Consider the following 14,848-nt stretch of genomic DNA (forward strand, 5'->3'; position numbering starts at 1 on the left):
GAGAAGCGATTAAATCAAATTTTAATAAAACCTTGAAACCTTGATGGTTGGAAAGTGATAGGTTGGAGTCAAGGAGTATTCCTAGGCTGCGTGTTTGGTCTTTTGCAAGTCCTAGTGTAGCGAGGGTCAAGTGAATTTGCAGTGTTCTTTGCAGATCCAAAGTTCTATTTTGGAGGCATTTAGTTTTAATTTGTTGACGGACATCCAGTTTTTAATATTCATGTTTAAAGTTTTGGACAGACCTCCTCCACCATAACTATTATTATTGAAGGAAACCAGGCACAACTCTACCTACTGCATCAGAATCTCATCACACCCATAAGTATAAAACTTGCATATAATGGGAACAAGTGGGAGACAGAGATGTGAAACATACTAAGACCTAGGAATACAAAGAACAAGAATAAATAGCTATGAATCAGGAATAATATGAGATATATTACACTACAAATAATAACTGACTGGCCACAAAAGAACTCTGGAACATAGCAAGCCTGCCTTCTCATTGTCTCTTTCCGACATATGGTCAGTTTTTGCTGATATCACACACACAGTAATTGCTGCCTTTGATAGACAGCCTGGTGTTTCTACTACTAGGGTGTTCCATTTTCAGAAATCCCGCAGGCTCCACCCATGCCGCACGTGATTAATTTAGACTTGAAGGTATAGCTTTGAGAGGGGTTTTTTTCTGGATTTTTTTTTTCATTGGCACTTTCCTTTGATTGGCTGATGTAACAGTAATGGGTGGAGCAAAAAAACACAAAAGTGCAGATGTTTCTAACCAAGTAGCAGAATTAATAGCTACGGTCTGAAGGCGTTTCAAAGAGACAGAAACAAAAGTGGAACTTTTTTTTTTTAATTTAGCAGGCATCATGGCTTCAGAAACCACGGAGAATGCAGGTTAGTGTATTTTTTAGAATATGATTTTTTTTTCTCTCTAAAATTATAAAATATCAGGATTTTAATATTCACTTTCTATGTTTTCCCCAATCGCTATACAATAATCACTTTAAAACAAAGCTTTTAAACTTGTAATTCATAAATGATGCTCACTTTACATAGTGAGTACGAGCTCATAATTTCTGGTTCGTATCTTTTAATTGCAATCACTGAAATGTCAGTTTGAGAAAAGACACCATTTATGACAAGGCAATTATTGATCTGTTAAAACCTCGTTTTAAAATGGATTTGCGTTGTCTAGTGCTTTAAGCTGTCAAATGCCTATTTTGATAGCGGAGGGAAAGCTGAACAAGGATTTTGCAGCATGAACTTTGATTTTGAGTGCACCTTGGCAGATCGCTGAAAGGAAGCTGGTGTAAATTACCTGTCAGTGCTCTCTGTGTATAGCGGACCTCTTAGGAGTTTAGTCACACCTAACTTTCCTATTTTGGGATTAGATGTTAAGAAACCTCAATAACTGCAAGATGTTTTATCTTTTGTGTTGTTCATTGATGATTTTATACAACATGCAATAATTATAAGCTTTATTTTTTGTATTATGACTAAAAGGAAGGAGTTTCAAAAACTTGCAAATGGGGAAAAGCCATGAGGTAATGGAAAGTCTCCCCCCTCTTCTGAGCAGGAAGAAAAAACCCTACATCTAGAGGGCAAGTCTTGTCTATTTTTAGTGCCTTTTATTAAGAACTACTATATCTAATCTAATCTAATCTAAACCTTAAGTTTATATACCGCATCATCTCCATGAGAATGGAGCTCGACACGGTTTACAAGAACTTAAAATAGTGGGTAGAGAAGAAGAAAAAGGATTACATGAACTTATGTGTAGAAGGGGGGAGAGAAAGGGGGGAAGGATAGAGCTACAATTTGCTGAAAAGCCAGGTTTTCAGTTGTTTGCGGAATAACTGAAGGGAGCTCAGGTTCCGCAGCGGGGTGGTGAGGTCATTCCAAAGACCTGTGATTTTGAAGAGAAGGGATTTTCCCAGTTTGCCTGAATAGTGGATGCCGCGTGGAGAGGGGAAAGCTAGTTTAAGCCTTTGGGCAGTTCTGGAGGAGTCGGGACTGGAGGAGTTGAAAGACAGTGGGATAAGAGGAGGCAGGATTCCGTGAATGATCTTGAAAGCCAGGCAGGAACATTTGAAATGGATTCTGGAGATTATTGGGAGCCAATGAAGTTTGGCAAGGAGTGGGGAGGCATGGTCAGACTTGCGTTTTGTATATATACAGTATAATTCTTGATGTGGCAGTTTGATGCATGCTGGGTTGCTGGAATGATACCATTTTCTCTTTGACATGTCATAGACTGATTGACAAAGCTTTACTTCTGAGCTGTAGGAGAGGCCGCTGAAAAGTTTTCAGCCCAAGCAAGAGAATGATGTGGAGCCATGAATCTTACACTTATGCCACACTTTTTTTTTACACTTTTCATTTCAATGATTTGAAATGAAACGAAAAGTGTCAAGAAAAGAGTAGAACAACATGTAAGTATCATGACTCCACATCATTCTCTTGCTTGGGTTGAGAACTTTTCAGCGGCCCCTGGTATATACTATGATCTCATCACATCCTCTAAGATTAACTATTTCCATTCCAGAACCCAAGTTAAAGTTCAGAAAGCAAATAAGCCTTCATAGTATTTCTAAATGTTTATTTAAACAACTTGCAGATGGTATATAAGAAATTTCAGTAAATAATGAGATGATTATTAAGCATACATACATGTCTACTAGAAATATTAAAAATGCTTACCTGCTAACAGCACCTCTAAGTGGGTGAAAGAAAAAAGTACCATCTTGACAAAGAGTGCTAGCTATTATTGCTGGGTTTCGAATGTCTACAACCTTCCTCTAAAATTTCATGAGATGTACCAGACAGTGGCAGAAACAGGAGAAAGTAGCCCCTGTTCTTTCCTTGAGTTGGTATGGTTGTCAGAACCTATTGTTTTGCTTTGGCTGTAGCTGCTTTTTCGACATCCCCTCCACCCCCCTCAAGCTGCAGCCTTGGTGATTACCTAGTCCTGCCTAACAGTTGGACTGGCCCTGAATGTAGCCTCACATCTCAGCCAGAGCACACACTGCACCCCAATTTTTTTCCCACTGAAAGTTTGGCTCAAAGTTCTGACTACTTAATAACTAAAAACCTATAAAATGAAAAAAGAATATAAGATGATATTACATTACTTTATGCACTATAAATATGTTCTATCTTATCCCATAGTGAGTTTGGATCTACTTTTATCTGTCACGATACAGTATAAACTCATTATAACGGACTCGCTTATAACGGAACCTCGTCTATAGCGGACGAGGTCCACTGGTCCCGGCCGTGCGCCTTTATAAACATGCAGAAAATCATCGCATATAGTGGACTCGCATATAACGGACTTTCGGATATAACGGACAACCAATTTGGTCCCCAGAGCTGCTTTTAGCTGTAGTTTTGTTCGGCTATAACAGACATGCAGGCTCCGCCTACAAGGCGCGTGACGTGCCGGTGATATAGTATCAAAATGCAGCCCTAAATATAATGACAGATTATTTTTCTTTCCAGTACAGTACGACATAATGCTTTAGAACATCTTTTCGTGTTCTGGTTTTGCAATCATTTCGTGCCATACCAATGTTTTGCTGAGTTTTGTTATTGATGTTGCTGACATGCTTGTGCAGTGACTGTTGTTCATTGATTGTATGTTGTTTCAAGTTGACCTAAATAAAGTTTTAAAAAAATGCAACTCTGGATATAACAGTTTTTCCAGGTCCCTTGAAGTCCGTTATAACGAGATTATACTGTACTTGCCCCCTCCTTTACTAATGTGTAGCACGGGTTTCAGCGCCAGCAGTGGCGGTAACTTCTCCGACACTCAGACTTCCTATGTGCATTAGAGCAATTACCGCCGCTGCTGCTGCTAAAACCTACGCTACGCGTTAGTAAAGGAGGGGGTTGGTGATGCTGTAATTCCAGTTCTCTCCAATTTAAAATTTCTCTCCAACTTAAGTTTCTGTACCTAGAGTGGGAAATTAATACCATAGCTTTAAAGCAGTAGTTCTTAACCTCTCTTCTGTTGTAAAACACCTTGTAGACAATATTCACAAGTCTGACACACTAGATCAGGGGTGCCCACACTTTTTGGGCTTGCGAGCTACTTTTAAAATGGCCAAGTCAAAATGATCTACCAACAATAAAATTTTTAAAAAACACAAAGCACACTGTATGCTGAGAAAATGTTAATTATCATTCCTATTCCGGGTTTTTTTCAAAGAGGTCAAGGCAGATGACTCTATGCACTGTCACCTCAGTAACAATCATACAAAAATAGACAAATATACCCCCCTCCCTTTTTACTAAACCACAATAGCAGTTTTTAGCTTAGGGAGCTGCGCTGAATGCCCAGAGCTGCTCTCGACACTCATAGGCTCCCTGCGCTAAAAACCGCTATTGTGGTTTAATAAAAGGGGGGCCATAGTGCAAAATATAGACAGCAGATATAAATTCAGACACAATTTGATCATTAAATTGAAAATAAAATAATTTTTCCTACCTTTGTTGTCTGGTGATTTCATGAGTCTCTGGTTGCACTTTCTTCTTCTGACTGTGCATCCAATCTTTCTTCCCTTTTTTCAGCCTGTATGCTTCCTCTCCTCCAGACCTCATCCCCCCCCCAAACTTTTTTTTCCTCTCTCCCTTCCCTTTCTTTCTCCCTGCCTCCCTTTCTTTTTTTCTCTCTTCATGCCCCCTTTCTTTTTTTCTGTTTCCCTTCTTTCCTTCTGTCTCCCTGCCTGCCCCCTTTCTTTCTTTCTCCCTGCCCTCCACCAAGCCACTGCATCGAGGAACAGGCCCCCAAGCCGCCGCCATCAGGTAACAGGCCCCAAAGCCGCCGCTGCCCCAAGCTCTCCCTGCTTCCCTGCGTCGGGCCGACCAGCATTCCTCTCCCCGACGTTAATTCTGCCGTCGGAGAGGAAGTTCTGGCCCAGCCAGGCAGCGATTGGCTGGCCCGAACTTCCTCTCCAACGGCAGAATTGACGTCGGGGAGAGGAAGGCAGATCGGCCCGGTAGATCGCCCAGGCAAAGTGAGTCTATCACAGAGCCTGGGATGGGCTCCGCGATCGACTCACTTTGCCTGGGCGATCTACCGGTCAATCGCGATTGACCTATTGGGCACCCCTGCACTAGATATTACAATATGCAGTTGAACACAGGTTTTAAAAAAAAAAAAAAACCCTCTGTTGGGCTCATTTTCAAAACACTTAGACATACAAAGTACCGTGGAGTGGCATTTTTGAAAAAAATGTTTAACTCCAACTTGGACGCTTCCAGCTGAATGTCCAGAGTTGGAGGAACAAAAATGACCATTTTCAAATGGCAAACTGCTGGATGTCCAAATATAATTTTTTAAAAAAAAAGTTGTCTACTTAGACGCCTTTATACCCCCATTTCAATCAGAAAAACATCCAGGTTGAAAACGTCCTAATCCTGACCATTTAGATGTGGGTGGGCCACATAGACATCCCAACAGAGCAAAGGGACATTTTGATGCATACAGTGGTCATCTGGTCAGTTTGGCCACCTTTGTGGCACTTAGATCCTTCTAAAATAGGTTTAGTTCCAGACATATAAGTTCCATCCAGGATGTCTTGCAAAATGTGTGATGATCACTGCAAGATGTCCATGTCTAATCCAGCCTTGAGACCGCTCAAAGCCCGCCCTTAGCACCCTTCCACCACCCCCATCTCATGTTCTGGATGCACAGAGGCTGGAACATCTTGCTAGATGTACAGAAAGACAGTTTCGATTATTGGCACTTAGACGTCCTGGCAATTAGGATGTCCAAGTGCCGATTAAGGATGCTTTTTGGACTTCTATGTTTTTTTATTATGAGCCTGATAGTAACCAATGGAACTTGTGTTTCTAAATGCTTTGAAAATATGCCTCCACGTGTCATTTAATTGTTGCTATCAATGACGTAAGGAAAATACAGTTGCAAGCTTGATGTCTGGGTGGAAGAGATAGGTGGGCTGCAACATTTTCATCTGGGGCTGGTGACAGAAGTAGGGACCAGTTATAGAGTTTTCCAGTACCTGACTTTCTGGTTCTCAACTCTCCCCAATCTACTGCACACATAGTTAAGAAAAGCAAAATTATGCGTCTGTCAGATTTTTGGTGACACACCAGTGTGCCTTGACACGCTTGTTGAGAACCACTGCTTTAAAGGGTATAGTGCCAACTAGTCTCTTCAGACCCTCAATTTGCCTGTGTCTTCTTTCTGTCGCTCCATTGTTTTTTATTCCTGTTTTCTTGTTTGGCCCTAAAAATATTCTATTTCTCAGTTGTACACCTTGTTTGGGGTGGGATGGGGGGGAGAAGGAGAGGATAAAAGGCTGGTGCCTTTTCATTATGCCTGCACCATCTCCATTTTAAAACTTTTTCTGAACCGTTCTCAGCTTATGTTGTATTTATGCTTATATGATGTCAGTATGAGTCTCTGACCATTACTCACATAGCAACAGCAGCAGGGGCCCAACAACAAGCACCTTCATGCATTCATTAGCCTAGAAAAAGTGCTGTATCTACTAGGGGAACCAGACAATTAGGATCATAGCTCCCTAATCACGCAACCAACATATATTCCTGGCTATTATTGATTAGGGGAGAATGAGCTCTCTACTGCTGTGGGCCCACAGACTAGTCAGTTTGCCCCTGGTGATTGCCCAAGTGTTCTGTTGGTTTATTTATTTATGTACTTTATGGAGAACCATGGCTGGGGTTGTATATTGAAGCCTGGGGCCTACCAGCAGTCAGCATCTCCTTTAGCTTCAGGAAGGCTTGGGGGCCCTTATAGTGTGGCTGCTCCGTTTAATACCAGTCCTTTGGAATATACACAGTACAAAAGCCTTCTTTAATCTGTGTGTGTGTGACTGTGAGACATTGAATTGCTGTCATCTGCCCAAGCTGTGAAGCAACTGCACTTTGGTCCTGGTGGTAGTCACCCCTCCTCGCCTTCTGTTTGCCTATTTAGCCCTTGCTCTGGAGTTCTGTGGCTGAGAGTCTGTAAAAATTAGGTTGGGGGCAGCACAGGTTGTGGGGAAAGTTAGTGTCTGGACTGCTGCTGATATAGCACTCCTGGCTATTTGGGCAATGGCTGGTGCTGGAAGATGCATGGCAGGGTCTTGACATATAGGAGTGAGAGATGGCATGACCCTGCCATGGCCTCCCTGCAATCTTCAAAACCCACAGCTGGCAGAGGCAGTGAGGTAGACAGACTGCTTCCAGCTGGTACACTAAGGCCTTTCCACTGCCTTAGTGTACCAGGAAGTGACATCAGAGAGGTGGGATGCAGTAGAGGAAAGACTTTGGTGGCACTAACTGGAGGCACTCTGTCTTGATGCCTCTGCAGGTGACCTGCCATTGTTTTCAAGGCTGTGGGGTGGGGATTAGAGAGATGGTGGGACTCTTAGGGGGAGGAGCAAGGAGAAATGTTGGGTTCTGCAGGGATGGGGGGGGGGGGTAGATGGTGAGAGATGCCAAGGCCTATGGGGTGGGGGAGGAGGGGTTACAGAGATGCTTGACCACAGGGGGTGGAGCAGAGGAAGGTAGGGATACCAGGACTTGTAGGGGTATGGGGGAGGAAATTGAGACACATGGAAGAGATTGAAACCTGGGGAAGAAAAGATGAGAAATGACACTGGACCCAAGAGGCTGAGTTGGTGTTAAGGATCGCAGAGGGATACAGGAGAGTGGGGAGGGGAGAAAAATGGGGCAATGCTAGGATCTGTGCTGGGAGGAGGGCAACAGCAGGTGGCTCCTACCATTTGGCAGCCCTGGGCATTTTGCTGGGGTAGGTCAATGATAGCTATGCTCCTGATTATGTTAATAATGAATAGCAATAGAGATTGTCATGGTCATATACATAAGGCATTCTATGGTATACGTTCTGTAAGGAGATCTTATAGTTGTATTTTTATGCAGTTATACAATGTCATTTTAAAATCCAGATATTGGTAAGCTACTGGCTTTACTCCTCAAGTTTCCCAGAAGTTTTTTGGCATTCCGCTACTGGAAATTGTTGATATATTTTTTTCCAGAGATTTAGAGCTGAAATGCAGAAGCTGAAAGTGCCAGTGATATAGCGGGGGTTTAGAAGGGGTAGGGTAGTGCTCCAGGATTTAGGGCACTGATCTAGGATTTTTGAGAACTCTTGGAATTTAAAATACATTGTGACCCTGAGAAAAATATCTCCTTGTGTTTTAGGCTGCTCCATGCTAGTTAGCATCTCTCCTGTGGTACTTTATGTGTCTAAGTGCTCTGAAAATGGGCTCTATAGAATGAACTGTAAATGCATTTTTCCCTTGGTCTATAGCTGATCACCATATAGGGTGGCACTGGCTCTTTCTTTCTCTCCTGCTGCCTTTAGAGTATGCCCCCCTCCTCCCTTCCCCCCCGCAGTTTGTGGTTGTCGCTTTTAGCAGTCCCTTGCATGTGCAGAGCAATGCTGGGTTTCCTGATATCTGCAGAAACAATATAAGGAGTTAATTTTGTTCTCTGATCTACAGGGTCAGTATTGTGCTTTCTTTTCATTCCTCCCCCCCCCCCCCCAAAGTAACAATTATTCCATGCTATCCTCTTCTACTGTATTTATTGTCATAACTTAAAACGGAAGCACCAAAACTCAAATGTGGCAAATTCTAAAGATAGAACCCTAGTTAAAAATCTGCTCTAGTTAACAAGTGGAAAAAGCATGCAGAGCATGGCTAATGAAATTCTTTCCAACTCCTCTGCCTGTATGTGTGTACAAATGTGCATTCACATGTTTGTATCTATGTGTCTGTTTTGTATGTTCATCTGTTTGTTTGTGTATGCATGGATATGTTTGCATGTCTGTGATCAGCAGAGGAGATGGTAGTTTGAAAGTGCAATTCCTCAATCCTATGTTGCAGGGAATGAGAGGATGTATACTGCAGCTGTTGGGACTACTTATCCCATAGAAGGTAAAGGGAATGGGGCTTGACATACTGCTTTTTCTGTGTGGTTCCAATCTAAGCAGTTTGCATATTTTTATAACTGGGTCAATGAAGTGTTAAGTGATTTGATCAGGAGCTGTAATAGGAATTGAACTCACAACCTCAGGGTGTGGAGGCAGCTGCTCTAGCCACTAGGCCACTCCTCCACCCTAAATGTATTAAGGCCTTTTATGGTGGGTTTCATTTCTCTTTTACTCCCCCCACCACATGCAGAATCTTTACTTAGGGTTGCCAGATTTCCTCTATGAAAAAAGAAGACACCTGGTCCTGCCTCCAGCTCCACCCTGTTCCACCCCCACCCCACCTGCACTTGAACCTCCCCGAGCTCAGGACCGCTTCTGCACATGCGCGGATGTCAGCATGATGTCACGCACATGTGCACATGTGTATGATGTCATCATGTCAATGTTTGCACATGCGCAGACACCCTCCAGCCTTGGCTTTTGGTTGGGAGCTTCCAAAACCTGGACAAACTGCTGGAAATCCTCCAGGCACCCGGACAATCTTCTAAAAAGAGGACATGTCTGAGTTTTTTTCTGGAGAGCTGGAAACCCTACCTTTACAGTACAGCACAATTCTTCCTTTCTGTGTCTAGAGCAGCCTTGCAGAGCTCTGTCCCCTGTATCTTGCCACTGGTTCTACCCCATTCATGCAGAGATTTGTACTATAGTTCTAGGAAAACTGAGGCTCCAAATCTATAAAGGATGCCTAAGGTGATATACAGAATGATTTGAATTGAGGTATGATGAATCCCTGCACCACAGAACTTACAATCTGCATGAATATTTAAGGGAATAACATAGAAAATCACAAGCCAAGTTATTGGGATGTAGGATTTGTACTTTGTTTCCCCAATTCTCAGCCTATTGTTCTAACCAGCAGGCCAGTTATAACAGAGAGCTAAAAGTGTGGCAAACACTGGTCATAAGCCATGTAGCCATGTAGGCTATTGTTGTGATGATGGGCTCAGTTTAGATGTCTGAAGGCTGCAGATAACTTTCTCTTTCGTAGAGGATTTTCATATTGAAGAAAGTCAATTCTATCTTTTCCAGTGCCTAAGTAGCTTCTACGTTAGTGTGCAGAGAGGAAGGGGAACTTTGGAACAGGTTTCTGGTCTTTCTACAGATTTTCGCAGAAAAGTCCACTGGTTTATTCTTCCATATATTTCAGCCCTCTGTAATATACTGATCCAAAGTTCCATGCTCAGTGTCCTGTAACCTTGCTAAATGCTAGTTTAGACAGCAGAGTATCTTTAAACAAGGAAGGAAACTCTTTTACATAGACAGATGGATATGTAATGTTTTGGGTTTGATTCATCTCTATGATAGTTCTAGAAAACCCGATAGATACCCATGACCAATATTCTTATGTGTGTATACTTTTATTTCTTTGTATTTTTTTGGCCTGGTGATTTTTAGCTCTTTTGGAATGGTCTCCTGCAAGACCATTGTGCATTGAGCTACCCAGGGTTTTGCCCCATTTTTGCCCCATTATCTACCCGAGTTATCCCTGTGGCAGGCTGTGACTTCCTTTGAAACCTGGTTCTGGTGCAACCTTAGTCTGGCACACTAGAGGTCATTGTTGCATGATGGATGAGATTGCCTTGGGGACTGAGCAGAGGCAGCCTTTACCTTATACCTTATCAAGCCCTAGGAGCCCCATCTTTGAGGTAGAATGTAGGAATGCTGTAATCACACTCCATTCTTATAAGATTCTTGGTATAAGTATTATGTTATGTTAATCAGGGTTTCTATTCTGCCTTTACCTATTCAGTTCAAGGTCTGATTACATTACAACAAGTTGGATTAGTTACAATGGACAGTTTGACATAGTCATTCAATAGCTTTGCTAGTATAGATAGATCAGTACAGTTACTAATACAGTTAGGTCATAATTTCAGATACATAGTTACAAGTTCAAGCAGGTTATCATTGGCTGACCCAACCTCTTGTAATGCAATCCGACCTTGCACTGAATAGGTTAGGGCGGAATAGAAAACCTGATTAATATAACACGTGCTGCACATAAAGATTTCTGAAGTGGCTCCAAGGATGGCTGTGGCTATTTCTAACTATATTTTTATCTTCCTCAGTTGCAGCAGCATTTACTGATGATGCTCTGGAGGACATTTTGCGTCAGTTTGATGAGACGATTCAGGATTTTGAGCAGGGACCCTGCTGCCAGTATGAAGAGCATCTGGAACAGCTGAAACGAAGGAACATCCCAAGTATTTGTGACAGTGGCATTGACGAACTGGAAAGTGAGTAAGAGGAAGCTGTGAAGTCTTTATTGTAACTACATGAATAAATTCTGTATTGTTATGCTGCTCAGGAGCCTCTTGCCCACAGCCTACCACTGCAGATCATAACATCCTGAGATGGTAAACCAGTTCAGATAATACCCTACCACCCTTCTAGCTCTCCATTCTGCCAACCTCACTTCAACCCCTGCCATCCTTTCCTACTCTTCTGAAATCACTGAAGAGGAAACTGCACATCTTCTCTTCACTACCTGCTCCTCTGATCCGATTCCCACCCACTTACTCGGTGCTATCTCTCCCATTGTCATCCCTCCTATCTGTCACATCCTCAACCTATCGCTCTCCACTGCAACTGTTCCCTATGTCTTCAGACATGGCGTAGTTACACCTCTCCTCAAAAAACCCTAATTAGAACCCACATCCCCATCTCCCTCCTTCCCTTCTTATCCAAGCTACATTAACATGCTGTTCACTACCATTGCCTGGATTTCCTCTCATCTCAAGCTATTGTTTGCAAACTCATTTGCATGTACAGTTATTAGTAATAAAAAGGGTCTCTGAAGTGGCCAAGAGGCCCTAAAGACTGGGGAGAGAACCCCAGAAGGGGAGGGGAAGTCCCTCCCTTCCAAAAGGAAGCCTCCAAGAAGGACTACTGTGGACATAAGATATTCTCATCCTGAGATTAAAAGGAAGCAGTGGCAAAGACCTGTGGACTGGAAAAGCACCTTGTCAGAGTCATGAGAAACTAAGCTGCTCTGGTTGATACTTGAGGGTATAAATGCTGGCTATGGCCTAGCTCTGACCCATAAAATTCATATGAGTGTCAGCAATTTGGGATGGCATCTGTGTCTGCGCGAATGCAATGTGGTGATGTCATGTGCATACAAGCATGCATGTGACATCATCATGTCACACTAGCACATGTGCAGATACCCTACTGACAAGCTAACAGGCTGAGGGGGGTAGAATGGGGTGTGATTTGGACAGAACAGGGCCTGGGGTGGGGCCATGAGTCAGGATTTTCATGGTAGAAAATCTGGCAACCCTAACTTTTATCATTCCAAAAAACACTTCCTTCTGGAGTTCATAAGGTGTAATGTGTACAAGCAACATATCAAGATGTACTTGAACGTTCTTTTTAATCAGGCAGCTGTCTTCCAATACAACTGTGAATATTTCTGCCACAGGATCTTTGTTTCTGATTGCATTTTTAGGTACTTGATGATTTTTTGTCTCTCCATATGCTGCTCAGAATAATCACATTGCCATTCTTATGCTTTCTCCTTTGCCATCATGTCTAGTTTTTCCAGTATCAGACTTTTTATCAGTGGGGATAGGAATGAGTCAGGTGATCATAACTTAATTGGGAAGATATATAAAGTCCTTGATGTTATGAGTGTGTTAAAAACCAAGGGACTCAGCAATCAGGGAGTTAGAAGGAATTGGAAACCAAATTGGAAACCAAATTTTTTTCCTTCAAGCACTATCCAGCATTCTTAATGTAACAGTACAGAAGTAACAATGGAAAGGAAAGAACAGGTTTGTTAGTTTGAGGAATGATGGAAGCAGAAGGAAAGGAGCAATTGTTTTGGGATTTAGATTTTTGCTTTATTGTTCAACTTTTCTAAATCCAAACTTGAGTTAGGTTATGATTCAGGTACATAAGTTACATTCCTAAAGGGAGGAGAGGGTCACAATCTAAGCTACATTACCAGTGGTAAATAGTAAGGTGGCATGCCCATGGGTGCACAGAACCACCCATAACATGGTGTTGTGCATCCAGAAGAACTTGCATCTGGCTGGCATGATGCCTTTGGGTGGTCCGGAGCTGGGGTGAAAAAATTCTTCCCACATCAGCCTGGGTGCCCCCTGAATTTGTGGCACATGCGGCAGGCCTTTTAAGCCTAATTGTGGGCCAACAATGTCATTGCAGCAGCTGGGAGAGAGGGATGGTTGTGTTCGTGTAAGTGCAGAATTGGCAGTTTGGTGTGGATCACCCCTTGCCTGTTCCTCTCACCCCTAGGTCATGCGTTTGCATTGAGTAGAGATTTACACTGGGTGGTCTAGCCGCAAAGAATTTTAGATGGTGAGGTGAATGCATATTGCCTTGGAGCTTTGGTTTCATTTTTCGCTGCTTCTCTTTCCCTCACAGAGTTATGGCATGTTGTGGTGCTTTTGAGGGGCTACTTCTGTTCTTGGCTTCTCTTTTCTGGCCTGTGGGTTTTCTGGCTTGGGTTTCTGCCTGGAACACATGGGTTGGCAGCGTGGTTGTGTGGCTGAGGCCCTTGTTTGGTTTTGGTGATTCTTCCAGGTTGTTGGTAGAGCGTAGCTATGTTGTCATATGTTGCTCTGAGGTACTCCAGTATTACCTACGGCCCTGCATCAAGATGATATGTAGTCCTCTTGCACAGTTAGGGGTAGGCTCAAGGTGTTCCCTTTTGCAATGATGATGTTGCAGGCAATGTTCCCCCTAAGCTGAGCAGGAGTCCTTCAACTGCATGGCTTCCAGTAGGTGGCAGTGCTTCAATATTGTGTTTTCAATTGCTAGGGACAGGCAGGTTCCCTGGAGTCATGCAGAGCTTGCCTGTTGCACACACACAATCATGGTACCACTGGGGCTTGCGCACATCTGTGAAGCTGAAAGCTATGCTGTCGGTAGTTTCACTACCAGTAGGGCCTCCCAAGGTGGACAGGTTTCAACAGAGATGTCAGTCTGACAATGTACCCATCTGGGCAGCAGTAGATTGGCAGTATTGTAGGCAAAGAATTGTGTTTGATGTGACAACAGCTATAACATCAAATTTATACTGTGCAGAAGAAAGGACCAGCAATCTACTTCTGTATTCTGCCATGAAAACTTGATGATTTACATCAAGTCGCTAGGACTGGAATACAAGTCAATGGCACCTAACCTAACATATTTGTGCTCGTTCCCCTTGACATGGCTGCCAAACACTGTGGAGGTGGGGCATAGTGCTCATTGGGCTATTCATGCATCACCTAGTTGTGTAACATCTTGTGATGATCCCCTTTCCTTATCAACTCACAGCATCTATAAAAAAAACTGCTTCCATAGACATCCTATCATATCCAGGGACATTTTGGATGGTATAAGGGCAGCCATGTTACATTTGGCTCTAACCATTGTGCCTTCTTCACTTCTGGCAGCCATCATGAAAGGATATGCTGGCAGCCAGGATGTGATTGGCAGAATGCAGTCTTGCCATCCCATTAGGGTTACCATATGGCTCCAGAAAAAGGAGGATGGATTGACCCATCCGGGTTTTACTTCCATTAAAAGCAATAGAAGTAAGGAGGTCAGATTGACCCATCCAGGTTTTACTTCAATTGAAAGCAATAGAAGTAAGGAGGACAGATTGAGACATCTGGGATTTACTTCCATTGAAAACAATGGAAGTAAAACTTGGATGTCTTAATCCGAACTCCTTTTTCTGGAGCCATATGGTATGGTAACCCTATTCTTTTTTCTCAGGTTAGGGCAGAGTTTCCCAAACCTGTCCTAGAGCAGGGGTCCCCAAAGTCCCTCCTTGAGGGCCGAATCCAGTAGGGTTTCAGGATTTCCCTAATGAATATGCATGAGATCTATGTGCATGCA

At 43.0% G+C, this 14,848-nt stretch overlaps 1 protein-coding gene across 1 annotated transcript in view; it reads left to right on the plus strand.

Moving 5' to 3' along the window:
- The first annotated feature begins 801 nt into the window (after positions 1-801).
- LOC117360479 (regulator of cell cycle RGCC-like) overlaps positions 802-14,848 on the plus strand; it is a 44,102-nt gene continuing 30,055 nt past the window's right edge. Inside the window, exons 1-2 of the mRNA XM_033944273.1 lie at positions 802-900; positions 11,065-11,232. Coding sequence (XP_033800164.1) covers positions 873-900; positions 11,065-11,232 — 196 coding nt within the window. The 5' untranslated portion in view covers positions 802-872. The remainder of the gene's footprint in view (positions 901-11,064; positions 11,233-14,848) is intronic.

The sequence above is a fragment of the Geotrypetes seraphini genome, chromosome 5, assembly GCF_902459505.1.
Source record: "Geotrypetes seraphini chromosome 5, aGeoSer1.1, whole genome shotgun sequence".
NCBI lineage: Eukaryota > Metazoa > Chordata > Amphibia > Gymnophiona > Dermophiidae > Geotrypetes > Geotrypetes seraphini.